The sequence below is a fragment of the Neltuma alba genome, unplaced genomic scaffold (assembly GCF_004799145.2).
Source record: "Neltuma alba isolate B1F8T4 unplaced genomic scaffold, ASM479914v2 tig00001772_pilon, whole genome shotgun sequence".
Taxonomy (NCBI): Eukaryota; Viridiplantae; Streptophyta; class Magnoliopsida; order Fabales; family Fabaceae; genus Neltuma; species Neltuma alba.
The window spans coordinates 1-12446 of record NW_021632606.1 but is presented as its reverse complement, the minus strand read 5'-3'; the positions used below and the strand labels follow the sequence as shown (position 1 = coordinate 12446).

Here is a 12446-nt window from a genome sequence, read left to right as displayed (position 1 = left end):
TTCATGTCGTCCGATCATGCTCCCTCTCTCGTGGCCCCAATTAAAATGATCATGAAACAGTTCGCCAAAAAAAAAAAAAACAGATGATTAATTTGAACTATCAGCGGAATAGAAGAGACAGCATGACATTAAGATGATTCAGCAAGATCAGGAAATAGAGGATCCCAAGGATTTCCAAGGTAATGGTGCTAGAGCAATGATTTTAACAAAGCTTTTATTAACACTCAATAACAGCATATATTAGAGAGAATGCCTTCTGAACATTGGCTAGAGCAGAAATTAAGGAGTCTGAACAAAGCGTACTTCTAACTGTAATTAGCGCTCGAGAAATAGGGTCTCACCGGATAAAGCTGGCTGAAGTGTTTGGTTTAATGACCAAAAGAAATGGATGTCAAGTTTTTGTGTGTGTATTTTATGTGGTGTTACAAAAACAAGAGAGTAGGGAATAATAATACGTGTTGATTATGATGCGCTATGAGAAGTACTCTTCCGATCCTTAATATAAGACCTATTTAATTTATTTGATTAGATTAAGAAAGTCAGGTAAATTAGTTAATTATAAGAAATATGACACGTTTTCTTAAAATACCATAATCATATTTCTTAATACTTTCTTTCTCCCTCTTCTACTTGATTATGGTTGATGGAGTATCTATAGGGATAATTTAGAGAAAAGTGATAAATATAAAAAATAGGTCTTATATTTAGGACTAAAATCAATTCAATAATTGGGTTCTATGTTAAGGACCGAAGGAGTATATAATTATAAAATAATATAATTACAGCAAGATTGGAGCGGGAAGGCTCATCCGATATAAAATAAAATAAAATCTATATTGAGGGGATTAGTCAAATGACGCAACAAATCCTTCACCGTCTTGGGAGCACGGTTGACTTTTGTGGCTCCACAAATGCACCGCGTGTGGGAATGGCATCATTAGCATCTCAAACACGTTACTCGTCTCGTCGTGCAAACATTATAAAATACAATACATTTTGGCCTTTTTCATTTAGAGTTCATTATTTTATTATTAATTATCCACATCATGGCTGTTTGTGATGAACCCCAGAACTGAAGACTGCCAACCCTTAAACTCATTATACCATAATCAATAACTGTTTCCAGTTTTCCATAGATGTGATATATTAATATATTTTATCTTTCAAATTTATTATTATTTTAAAATTATTACCGTTGATTTTATATATTAAATATGATATTACAAAAGTTAATAACACACTTTTATAAACAACTAATTTAATTATTTTTTAAATTTTATATAATTATTTTCTAGTTTTTACCGTTAGGATTGGGGGAGTATGAGCAGGAAGAAGGACCTAACATATTAACACGGTCCCACTTATTACGCAGTTCAGACGAATGTTGCGCCACTTATTTCTAATGGACGAGGCAAAATATAATTCCACATATCCATGTGAGTCTGTTGACCAGAGCATGCCGTCTCAATCTTTAATAACAACAATTCTAAACAAGAGATTCAATATATGGTCTGGATTTTGACCATTATGAATTAGGAATTTAAAAAAAAAAAAATATGTTGAGAGAAATTCTCTTTATTGGAGCTTGGCACAGTTGAATCTGAATTAATTATTTGTCTAGGATAACTTCTTATAAAGAAAATACATTATAAATTACGCTTCTTATTGTGATTTTCAATATATAATTCAACATCCATGTGAGCTTATTTTTTTTTTTTAAAAAATGGCGTCTCAGCCTTTAATAAAAAGTGTAACTATGGTTGGACTGAGTAATAAAAGAATTTAAGACCTATTAAATAAGGTTTTACTTTTAATCATTATGAATGGAAAGGTTTTCTGAATTACCAAGTGGTCATTAGATGTTTGTTGTTTCATTGCATGCAGTGTGATCGTGGTCGTGGCCCTGTGTGTTACGTATCTTTTAAGTTTATTTAAATAAATAGCTGTTTCTTTTAGGGAAAGAAGAGATAATTTGTCATTAAAAAAACTTAAGTAAATTACAAACTTGTTTGGTGCTTTCCAATTGAAAAATAAAATCAAGAACCAAGGGCCGGTTTTAATTTAGTTGGATTCTTTTGGCAAGGAGAATAAATATTAAGACATGGACCGGAAAAAAAAAAAAAGAAAGACGAATGAGTTAAAGAATATCCTCATGGTGATGGTTGGGTCTTATCCTTCTTGAGCAGCCTTGAGGAGAAAAGTGCGAGAGAATAATAGAAAATATTAAAACTCTCGATATTCCCATTTGCCACAAGGATTTTATATCCTTATCACGTATACTTAATTACATACAAGGGAGAGAGATACATAAGGATTATTATAAAAATTATGAAAATAAAGATATTCAACAAGAAAAATACAGGATTGTTGAGAATAAAAATAGAGAATTGGAGAGATAAAAAATGAGATAAAATATGCCTTATCCACGTTCGTTGTAATAACTATATAATATACTACCTTCGGTTCATAATATAAGAGCTAATTTAATATTTAATTTGGTTATAAATATAAGATTCGGGTCTATTTTGTCTCATATTTTTTTTTTTTTTTAAAATAGTCATTATAGTAGTTGTATATGTTGAATGTTTCATCAAATTATAATTCTAGTTAATATACATAATTAATAAAGGTGTTTTAGGAAAGACAATATATGTTCATTATAAATAACTAATTTAACTAATTTTTCTAATATTTTCAAATTAGTTAACTAACTCTTATATTAAGAATAAGAAGTAGTATATCCTTAATTGATAAGCATATCTCTATAACTCAAAAGTCTCGTCATGTGAAATAACGGATCACAAAAAAAAGATAAATTTCATGAATGTGCGGAGAATAAATTATAAGACTTGTGAAGATTCACATCCCTTGAGGAGATTAGAGTGACAAGCAGAGATAAATGAGTACCCACACAGCTATTATATTCATAGCAAGGACTAAATGATGAAATTAATTATCCACAATGACTTTTAATTTCTTAAATTATTCCCAAAGAGCTTGGTCCTTTTCCGTGCCCTCGTATAGTGGCCAAAATGCTTTTCCATGTTTAATAGTCGCACAAGAAAATTTTTAAAATGTCATTCCTGAATTTAGCACTCGATTTCATGATGCATCATTAAACAGATTATATCATTTTTTTAAAAAAATAGTCACAAAAATACAATTTTAAAACCATCATTTTCAAATTCAGCGCTCAATTTTAGAATAACTCATCAGTTCAACTATTTAATAGCCACACGAATGAGATTTGAATATCCCTCCCAAATTTAGCTTTCAGCTTGAGGATGCCTCAATTCCGTAGAAGGACAAAGACCTTAGGAATAATTTCAGAAATAAGATGTCTTTATGCAATATGTGTGTGTGTGTGTGAATAGCCAGCATATATAAGGAATACCAAACTAGCACGAGCTTTCACAATTAATTAGAGCCGCCAATAAGTCATCAGACAAATATAACACCGAAGAAAAACAATAAATAAAAACACAACATAATATTATTTTGGGTTATTAAGGGGGGAAAAAAGGACAGTCATGACTGATTCCAATGGGTTCTCCTTTTTAATCATGTTTAAGATACTCTTCTGCCAGACCTATGTTCTATTAATGGTTTTTAAGTGTTTAAGAAGAATCATACAACTAATTTTCGATCTGGTTGGATCCTAAGAACAAAGGAGCAAATTAAAGATGGAGAAAAGCTGTCCAAAAGAGTCGGTCCAATTCTAGAAGGAATTTTAATTTGGGAAATGCCCAATGGCTCTCTCTTAGCCTCACTCGGAAATCTCTTGTTTAAAATTACAAGTATGGCAGTTCTTCATTTGGCACTGGCCTTATGCTATACTATACTCTTTCCTCTCTACAGCTTTCTCATGGACAGTAATTCTTTCTCTTAATGAAAAATTAAGAGCGAAAATTCAAATGAGATTTCAATCATTTCATGAGAAAACTGGGGATAAATTCTTCATTAAAAATTTAATTAGCAAATGGGATCTAGGATGATTGATTGCATAAGAAAAGATTAGTTATACATAAAGGAAGGTAAGTTGTACAAGGAAAAGATAGTTTGCACAGAACATTATTTAAATATAAGAAATTAGTTTGCATATAAGAAAGATGACTGGCACATAATTAAGAGAATTTCATTTGCATAAAGGAAAATTAAATTGCACATTGCACAAAGAAAGATCATTACACATAAAAGAAGTTAAGTTGTACACAATAAAAGTTCAGTTGTACAAAATCCTTAGTCCCATTTACCAATTAAATTTTCAATGAGAGATTTTATCCCCAATTTTTCCTCATTTCATCCATCCATCCATTTATTTCCAGTTGAATCTTTCGATTTATGTTTAGCATTCTATATTCCTTTTAATAATCAGAAGTTTAAATTAAAGAATTTGGGACTTTTATGAGTGAAATACTGCAAATTACTGTGTAATTGATTTTGCGCTTTTATTATTCCATTCTTACATAAACATATCGTATGAGTTCTTATTTTATTGTCCAGTATTGCATTATTCAATAAATAAATCAAATATTTACCAATTTAGGCTAGCGTGAGCGATAAGAGTCATCTAAACAAGCTGTTGGACTATTAGAATTCCAACTCTTGTGAAAAAAAATTAATAATAACCGATGAGAAATGGTTTTTACTGTTAGCAGAGCTCATTCCTTTGCCTCAGTTGGAAATTAAAAAAAGTCAAAATAAATAAATAAATAGATATTCCCTCTATTTCGTAATATTTGTCTTTTAAAGTAACTGTATACTAATTAAGAAATGCAATTAATACATTGAAATATTGATTAAATGGCCTAAGTCGTCCCTAAAACCTAATAAATGTTCTTTAATGAAATTGTGGGAGTAAATAAGGGAATATTATGAAAAAAAAATGTTAATATAAATACTGCATTTGAACTTCTAAAAAGACACATAAATATTGCAACAAGAAAAAATCCCTAAAAAGACGTCTATTTTGAAGCAGAGGGAATAAATAAATTAATTAATGGGAGAGCACGAGATCCTTGACCAGCTCAAATTTTAGAATTATTCCGACGGGCCTGCAGCCTCCTTCGGTTCATGTAAACTGCTAGATTTTTTGAGAGGATAGGCCATGGGCATCAATTAAGAACATGACCGATGATTCATGCCATTAAAATAATTATTTTATGTTTTAATATAAATTTATTTGTATTAAAATAACATCTATTAACTTTAAAAATAAGCATCAAAATATTATCTATGCCAACCAAACTGGTGAGATAACTTGTGGCAAAAAAAAAAAAAAAACTCACAAGATATAATTATAATACAACCATATAAAATTCACTCCTATGAATATTACAAATTGGGACATGATATGCCATTCTATTTGTTCGTCGATCCTTAATTTTCCGCACAGGGCATCTCCTTTTGCTGTGTTGGCATTTGGCAATCACCAGCGCGTCTGCCGTTTAAAGGCATAAAGACGCCTCAATTTTGCAAAACGACATTTGAGAAGGGTTTCAACTTTCAACTTTAACCACGCCTAGCTTTCACACTGTTTTCTTATCAATGCCATTTATTTCATGCTTAATTTGAATAGATGGAAAAAAATAATTAACTTAGTTATTTATAATAAATATGTATTGTTTTTTTTAAAAATATTCTTAGTAGTCATGTTTATTAGCTATATATACTATTTGACCGAACTTTCAACATGTACAACTAGTACAATGATTAATTTAAAAAAATAAATAAAAATAAGAGATAAAGTAAATTATGGTTTTATATTTAAGATCAAATTGAATGTGAAGCCAGCTCAAGGCCGGAGGTAGTGTTAAACACAGGAGGTAATGTATTTTTATGTTTAGTGGGAGGATTGGAAGCAAAGCTAATTACTCAAGGGGAAAATGGTTGAGTGACTTTATGAAACGTGTTTGTTGGTTTCTAATAGTTGACTCCATGCAGGTCTGTGATGCAGGCCAGTTAGCATAATCAAAAATGCGAAATAGCATTTATCACGGAAGAGGACTGTGAGTTTGACACATTTCCTTAATTAAATTCCTCAGAATTTGATTGGCCACTATATTCTAAATCTTTATCCATGTGATGCGGGTTCACAATCACCTCCCTAATTTACGCACTACCTCCAAAACCCTATATATGCGTTTTCTGATTTCTCCCCATCGACGCTGCACTACAGATTCTTGTCTTCTTCTCCACAAGGTAGGGCTATTGCTTTTGGGGACACGCCAAAAAACAAAAAAACTTGTTTAGAAATATCGTAATTATATTTTCATTCCACATAGTATGTATAATTAATAGAGTGTCAAATGTTGAGTAAGAAGGCTTCAATACTTATCTGTTGATTATTTTATGCCTGAAAATAATGAGCTATTTTTACAATATTAGGCACTCATAATTTAAAAATATTATTAAATTCACTCTGTTCTAAATGCAATAATTTTTTTTAAGCAAAGCGTACCCTTTATTTAGAGGAACTAGTACACATCAGTATATGAAATTAAATAACTATTTTGTAAATGAAAATTTTTTTTAGGTCAAATTGTTTATATTCATTATGCTAAGTTCTCCAATCACACGTCATCATGTATCCTTTTTTGTTACATATAGATTTATAATTAAATATTATTAAATGCTAATATTTTAAAAATAAAATACATGATAACGTGTGTGATTGGAGAATTCGATATAATGAATATAAAGCAATTGATGTAAATATTATCCTTCATAAATATTAATAAAATTAATTGATATTAAGTGGTTATTTAAAAAGAATATATGTTAGTTTTTCTAAAATATTATTTTTAATCACTTGTATTAAAAACTATGTCCTTGATAGAAATTTTCCTTCATTGTGATAACCAGGATGGTTTAGGAAGAGAATTGTAAAATTCAAAAACAGAATAGATTAAAATTTTATATTTAAAATTAGATTAACTTCTCAACTAGTTCCTAAATTTAAAATAAGAGGAGTATATATATCAACTATAAGTATAATAAAATTTATTAGCAACTTATAAGAAATTTGAATTTACTACACTCTTTCAAAAATGAAATTCTCTACAAATATTTGCTCGCATGAAGTCCGCATTGCTATTTTTGTGAAAATGTCTGAACTCTGAACAACGAATAAGAGGAACGGAGAACGAAAATAGCAAAAGCCAGCGTGGAAAGTTGAATGAACATTATACCCAAAGAAAAAGAATTTTAAAACAAAATTAGGTGCCAACAATTTACTCATTCCCCGCTGGCGGAAGAATCAGAAGTCACAACAACCCCAAAAAACACGGTACAAGGGACCATGACCAAATATCGGGCACAAATAACAGGAAAAAATAATATTTTTTCTGAGCTGAAGGAAAAAAATATTAATATCAAAACATGAAAAATACTAAAACGTGATCATTTTTCATTAATATTCGAAGACCATCGAGAAATAATTAGAATAATTACACAAAATCCAATTTATATCAAATTCTGCAGGCGACAAATTGGAGCAACGAGCTTGGAGGCCCCACTGTCTCTCTTCCGTTGTGGTTGGACTTGGTTGGTCGGATTTACTATTTATTTTTTAAAAATAAAATAGAAGCTTCAAAACAAAGGTGTGAGCTGGGAACGTATGAAGCTACTTCTTGACGAAACGCTTTCTTTCTCGCACTCGTTCAATTCAATTCCATTCCTTCCCCATTAAACCACTCCCTCACCCTTGCGTCTCTCTGCATCTTACACTTCTCTCGCATCATCACAGGGAGTCTCTACCACCATAGCCACTGCGATTGCCTTTCTGTTCTGCGTTTTCTAGACGCCTTCTTTTCATTACCTGACATATTCTTTCGGTACAATGTCAACTTCGCCGTCTCCCGGAGCTTCTCCGGCCCCCACCTCGCCGCCGTCCACTAACACAACTTCTCCTCCTCCGCCTACTACTAACACAACATCTCCTCCTCCGCCTACTACTAACACAACATCTCCTCCTCCGCCCTCGGCCACCCCTCCTGCAACACCTCCTGCTACTCCCTCCACTCCACCACAGGTTACTCCTTCGCCCCCGCCGCCAGCCACACCCACTCCCAGCCCTCCCTTTCCCTCCCCACCTGCAACCTCGCCACCGCCGCCTACGTCTGGTACCAATTCTCCACCACCTCCGGTGACTCGCAGCTCGCCTCCTCCTCCTCCGTCCAGTTCAACCACGCCTTCGTCCCCTTCTTCATCGCCGGATATATCAACTGGTGTTATTGTTGGCATCGCCGTTGGTGCTGTGGGGATTCTTGTAATTTTAAGCCTTGTTTGCGTATGTTGTCGGAGGAAGAAGAGGAGAACAAGTAATGTGGGATCCTATGTGCCGCCACAGGGACCTAAAGGTGAGAGTTTGAATTGGAGTGAAGTTTAACATTCTGTAACTCACGTTGAGAACGAGTCCATCATTGTATGCAATTTATTATTCACATTTGTTCCTTGTGGCCATGCCTTTACTGCTCCTCTTTCCCCCCCTGCTCCTATCTTATTTGTGACTCTGTCAATTTGATCATATTAGTCATTTTGATCGAAAATATTTTTGTTCCTCATGGTACTGCAAAATTTTGCAAGTTCATTTATTAAAATTCTCAAAATCGAACATTGATATTCCTGCATGCGCCTTTCCAATGATTATGGAACTACAAGGGGACCCATGATTTTCCAGAACATCTACAAATCGTTACGCCTATGTTTGACAAGGCATATTAGATTAGGCTTATCTGCTGTAGCGAGTCGGAAAGAAGAATTATTCTTATTATACAGAAAGGGCTATTTCTTTCTTTCTTTCCGGGAAGGGGAAGGAGTCTTGGGGGACTTTTTTTATGATGATGCTCTGAGATACTGGACTGGTGATCAATATTCATTTGGTACTGAATTCTTTACGATTGCCAGGTGACCAATATGGTGGCCTACCACGTCAGTGGCAGCATAATGCTCCGTCTCCTTCAGATAATATTGTCTCCGTGATGCAAAAGCCCCCGCCCCCGGCTTATGCCCCTAAACTTCCTCCTTCGCCGCCATTTCTCGGCAGCAGTGGTGGGTCAGGTTCCAACTATACAGGTGGCGAAAATTCTCACCCACCTCCTTCTCCTGGAATGTCATTGGGTTTCTCAAAGAGCGCATTTTCATATGAAGAGTTGGTACGGGCAACAGATGGGTTCTCCGATGCCAACCTCCTTGGACAAGGTGGATTTGGATATGTGCACAAGGGAATCCTGCCGAATGGGAAGGAGGTGGCAATCAAGCAGCTAAAGGCAGGAAGTGGGCAGGGTGAACGAGAATTTCAAGCAGAAGTTGAGATCATTAGCCGAGTTCATCACAGACATCTCGTTTCTCTCGTTGGGTACTGCATTACTGGACACCAGAGATTGCTTGTTTATGAATTTGTTCCAAACAATACGTTGGAGCTTCACTTACATGGCAAGTTTTCTTAGCCGCCTTTTGTGACTGGATTTCCATTTACATAGTCATTATTTGGCTTGACTTATTGTGTGGGGTTGGTTGCAAGAATCTGATAGATATATCTACTGCAGGAAAAGGGCGACCTACTATGGATTGGCCCACAAGACTGAAAATTGCATTAGGATCAGCAAAAGGACTGGCGTATCTCCATGAGGATTGTACGTGCTATGAATCTGGGCATTTTTCTTTTTTAAAAGATGTGGCTACATTGCCTGATCTTAAATTCTTATTATAGCTATCTTTATGTCCAGGTCATCCCAAGATCATCCATCGTGATATCAAAAGTGCTAACATACTTCTGGATTTCAAGTTTGAAGCGAAGGTAATAATTTCCGTAGTGTTGTTTTGCCACTTCTTATCGGTAATACTGATGTAAGTTCAACAACACATCTTTCACTGCTCACTTTTTCCTTAGCCAGGAGAGAAGGGCCTTCTATCATTCTAACTCTAGACATGCTTTATTATTCTATAAAATGTCGTCTTCGGCGGAGGTGGCTGCTCTGTTTTCATTGCCATGAAAAATCAGATTAGTTGTTTAGCATCAGTAGGAAGTTAGAATCTCTTATTATTATGTAATCACACCTTTAGTTTTTCAATATGAACTCGAATTTACATTTTTTTAATTATCTGATGCCAGGTTGCTGATTTTGGACTAGCAAAGTTTTCTTCTGATCTCAATACTCATGTTTCCACTCGAGTGATGGGAACTTTTGGGTGAGAGCTACTTCCTTTTAACTGTTCAAGAACTTTCAAATGGATGGATAGAAACTAAACTATGGTTTCAGAAGTGTTTAAACGGTTTACGAAGTAAATATGTAGAGGAATTTGCCTTATTTTGCGAAAAAGTACTTCTAAAACCATGGTTTGGAGGTTACCAAACACCCCCTAAAAATTTGTCCAAGACCATGTCCGTATTCTTGATATTTTGAGGTACCATAATGCTTCACCATCCAATATATGGAAAGCTCTCCTTGTTTCATTGTCTACCTTACCCTGAAAAACTGTTGTAGTTATTTCGTACTTTGTTGAGGCTGCTTGACGCTTTGCTTCTCCACTTAAGATTTTTCACTTACTATTAGCTGGCATAAGCAATAGTTGTCAAAGACACTATCTTGTTTGGCTTTGTATATTTGCATATTTAACGTGATCTCACATTGATCGTGCTGTAGTTATCTGGCTCCAGAATATGCTTCCAGTGGGAAACTCACAGACAAATCAGATGTTTTCTCTTTTGGGGTGATGCTCCTGGAGCTAATTACTGGACGTCGACCGGTTGACACAACTCATACTTTCATGGAGGATAGTCTGGTAGAGTGGGTCAGTATTGTGATGATCCAACTTTTTGTGTAGAGTACTTTCATGCTAGCAAAATGGACCGTTTTTTGCATTATTTTCCCTTGAAAGAGAGATGCGCTTTGAAGCAACCTTTGAATTGAAAGTTCATCTCTTGTTATCACAGGCAAGGCCTTTGCTTATCCGTGCTTTGGAAGAGCATGATTTTGATTCTCTGGTTGATCCAAGGCTGAAAGATGAATATGACCTCAATGAAATGACTCGCCTGGTCGCATGTGCTGCAGCCTGCACCCGTCATTCAGCACGTCATAGGCCAAAAGTGAGCCAGGTAAATCACTGTTTCCAGGCTCATTGACTGATACCTTGAGCAGTTTGTCCTGAGGAAGCCAGTTATGGTTTATATTTTGTACCTTAAATTTATATGGCTTGCCACTTAGTGTGAAAAATGCAAAGTCATGTCAAGTGCGATCTCGTCACTGTGCTGCTACTAAAAGTATACCTAAGCCCTCCTGTACAAACTTAACAGTACTCTAGTTCAGAGTACTGTACTATTTACAACATTGCTTCTAAACGCCCCACAATTTGAATATGTCATAGGTTGCTCGTGCTCTGGAAGGAGACATGTCTCTATCAGATCTGAACGAAGGAATTAAACCCGGACACAGCTCTGCCTACAGTTTCCGAGGAAGCTCTGATTATGATACTGCACAATACAAGGAAGACATGAAAAAATTCAGGAAAATGGCTTTGGGAACCCAGGAGCTTGGCGTCAGCAGTGAATACAGTGCACCTACGAGTGACAACAGCTTATACCCATCTGGCTCAAGCAGCGAAGGCCAGAGCCGCGGGACCACCCGGGAAATGGAAATGAGAAAGATGAATAACCACCAAGGTTACAGTGGAAGCTCTTGACAACTCTTTGCTTTTACCATGTATAAATCTATATCCTTTGATTTTAATTCTGTGTTTTGACTGACCTATTCTGAGCGAATTACCTAATTATTTTTCACAGATTGTCAACTTTAAAATTCTATTGATAAGGGCATATATACAACAAAGTAGCATAGGTAGATAGATTCTTTCATTTGTTGATTACTGGGATTGAAATGCATCAACTTTGTTTTTCGTGTTCATTTGTCAATTAGCTTGTGATTGAAATCGTAAGATGGTTGATGAGCTAATGTCAAAGTCGAACCTTTGTGTCCCTGTATTTATCCACCATGTGTAACCACAGAAGTAAGAGCCGGCATTCCTGAACACGTCAGAATGGATTTTCCTTGATATCTAACATAATGAATGAAAAGGTCCTTGAAGAGCCATAGGGTGGACGGAAAATCCTAAAATTTGAGTTCTTGAAAAGCCGGAGCAGTGTTTGCTATTCAAATTTTAGGTCCTCGCCCCGTATGTTAGAATTAGGAAAAAGAAAAGTTCGAAACAGAGAGAGGCCTAAATTTATGGGACTCTTGGTCGCATGCTTAAACCAAAACTAAGGTATAAAAGTTATACCTTTCGGAATCTCTCTTCTAGTGAACCACCTTTGACAGAGGACGCTATGCATTGTTGTCGCAGAGTATCATTAGCAAGATGTTTGGTGAAGAAGAAAGAAAGATTAGGTGGACGAGGCCACATAAGTGCTTCTAGCCTGGAAACAGCCCATGGCTGTACCTGTCATCTAC

General features: G+C 35.1%; 1 protein-coding gene across 2 annotated transcripts; it reads left to right on the top strand.

Moving 5' to 3' along the window:
- Positions 1–7671: 7671 nt before the first annotated feature.
- Positions 7672–11818, top strand: LOC114711178 (proline-rich receptor-like protein kinase PERK1). Of its 2 annotated transcripts, XM_028895545.1 has the most exons (9): positions 7672–7935; positions 7966–8360; positions 8908–9435; positions 9549–9635; positions 9729–9799; positions 10115–10191; positions 10647–10794; positions 10937–11098; positions 11368–11818. In XM_028895545.1, exons 1-9 carry the CDS (start codon positions 7841–7843, stop codon positions 11680–11682), a joined length of 1878 nt encoding a protein of 625 aa, XP_028751378.1. In that variant the 5' UTR covers positions 7672–7840; the 3' UTR covers positions 11683–11818. The 2 variants fall into 2 exon arrangements, with proteins under 2 accessions (XP_028751378.1, XP_028751370.1); XM_028895537.1 differs by having other exon boundaries at positions 7672–8360.
- The last annotated feature ends 628 nt before the right edge of the window (positions 11819–12446 follow it).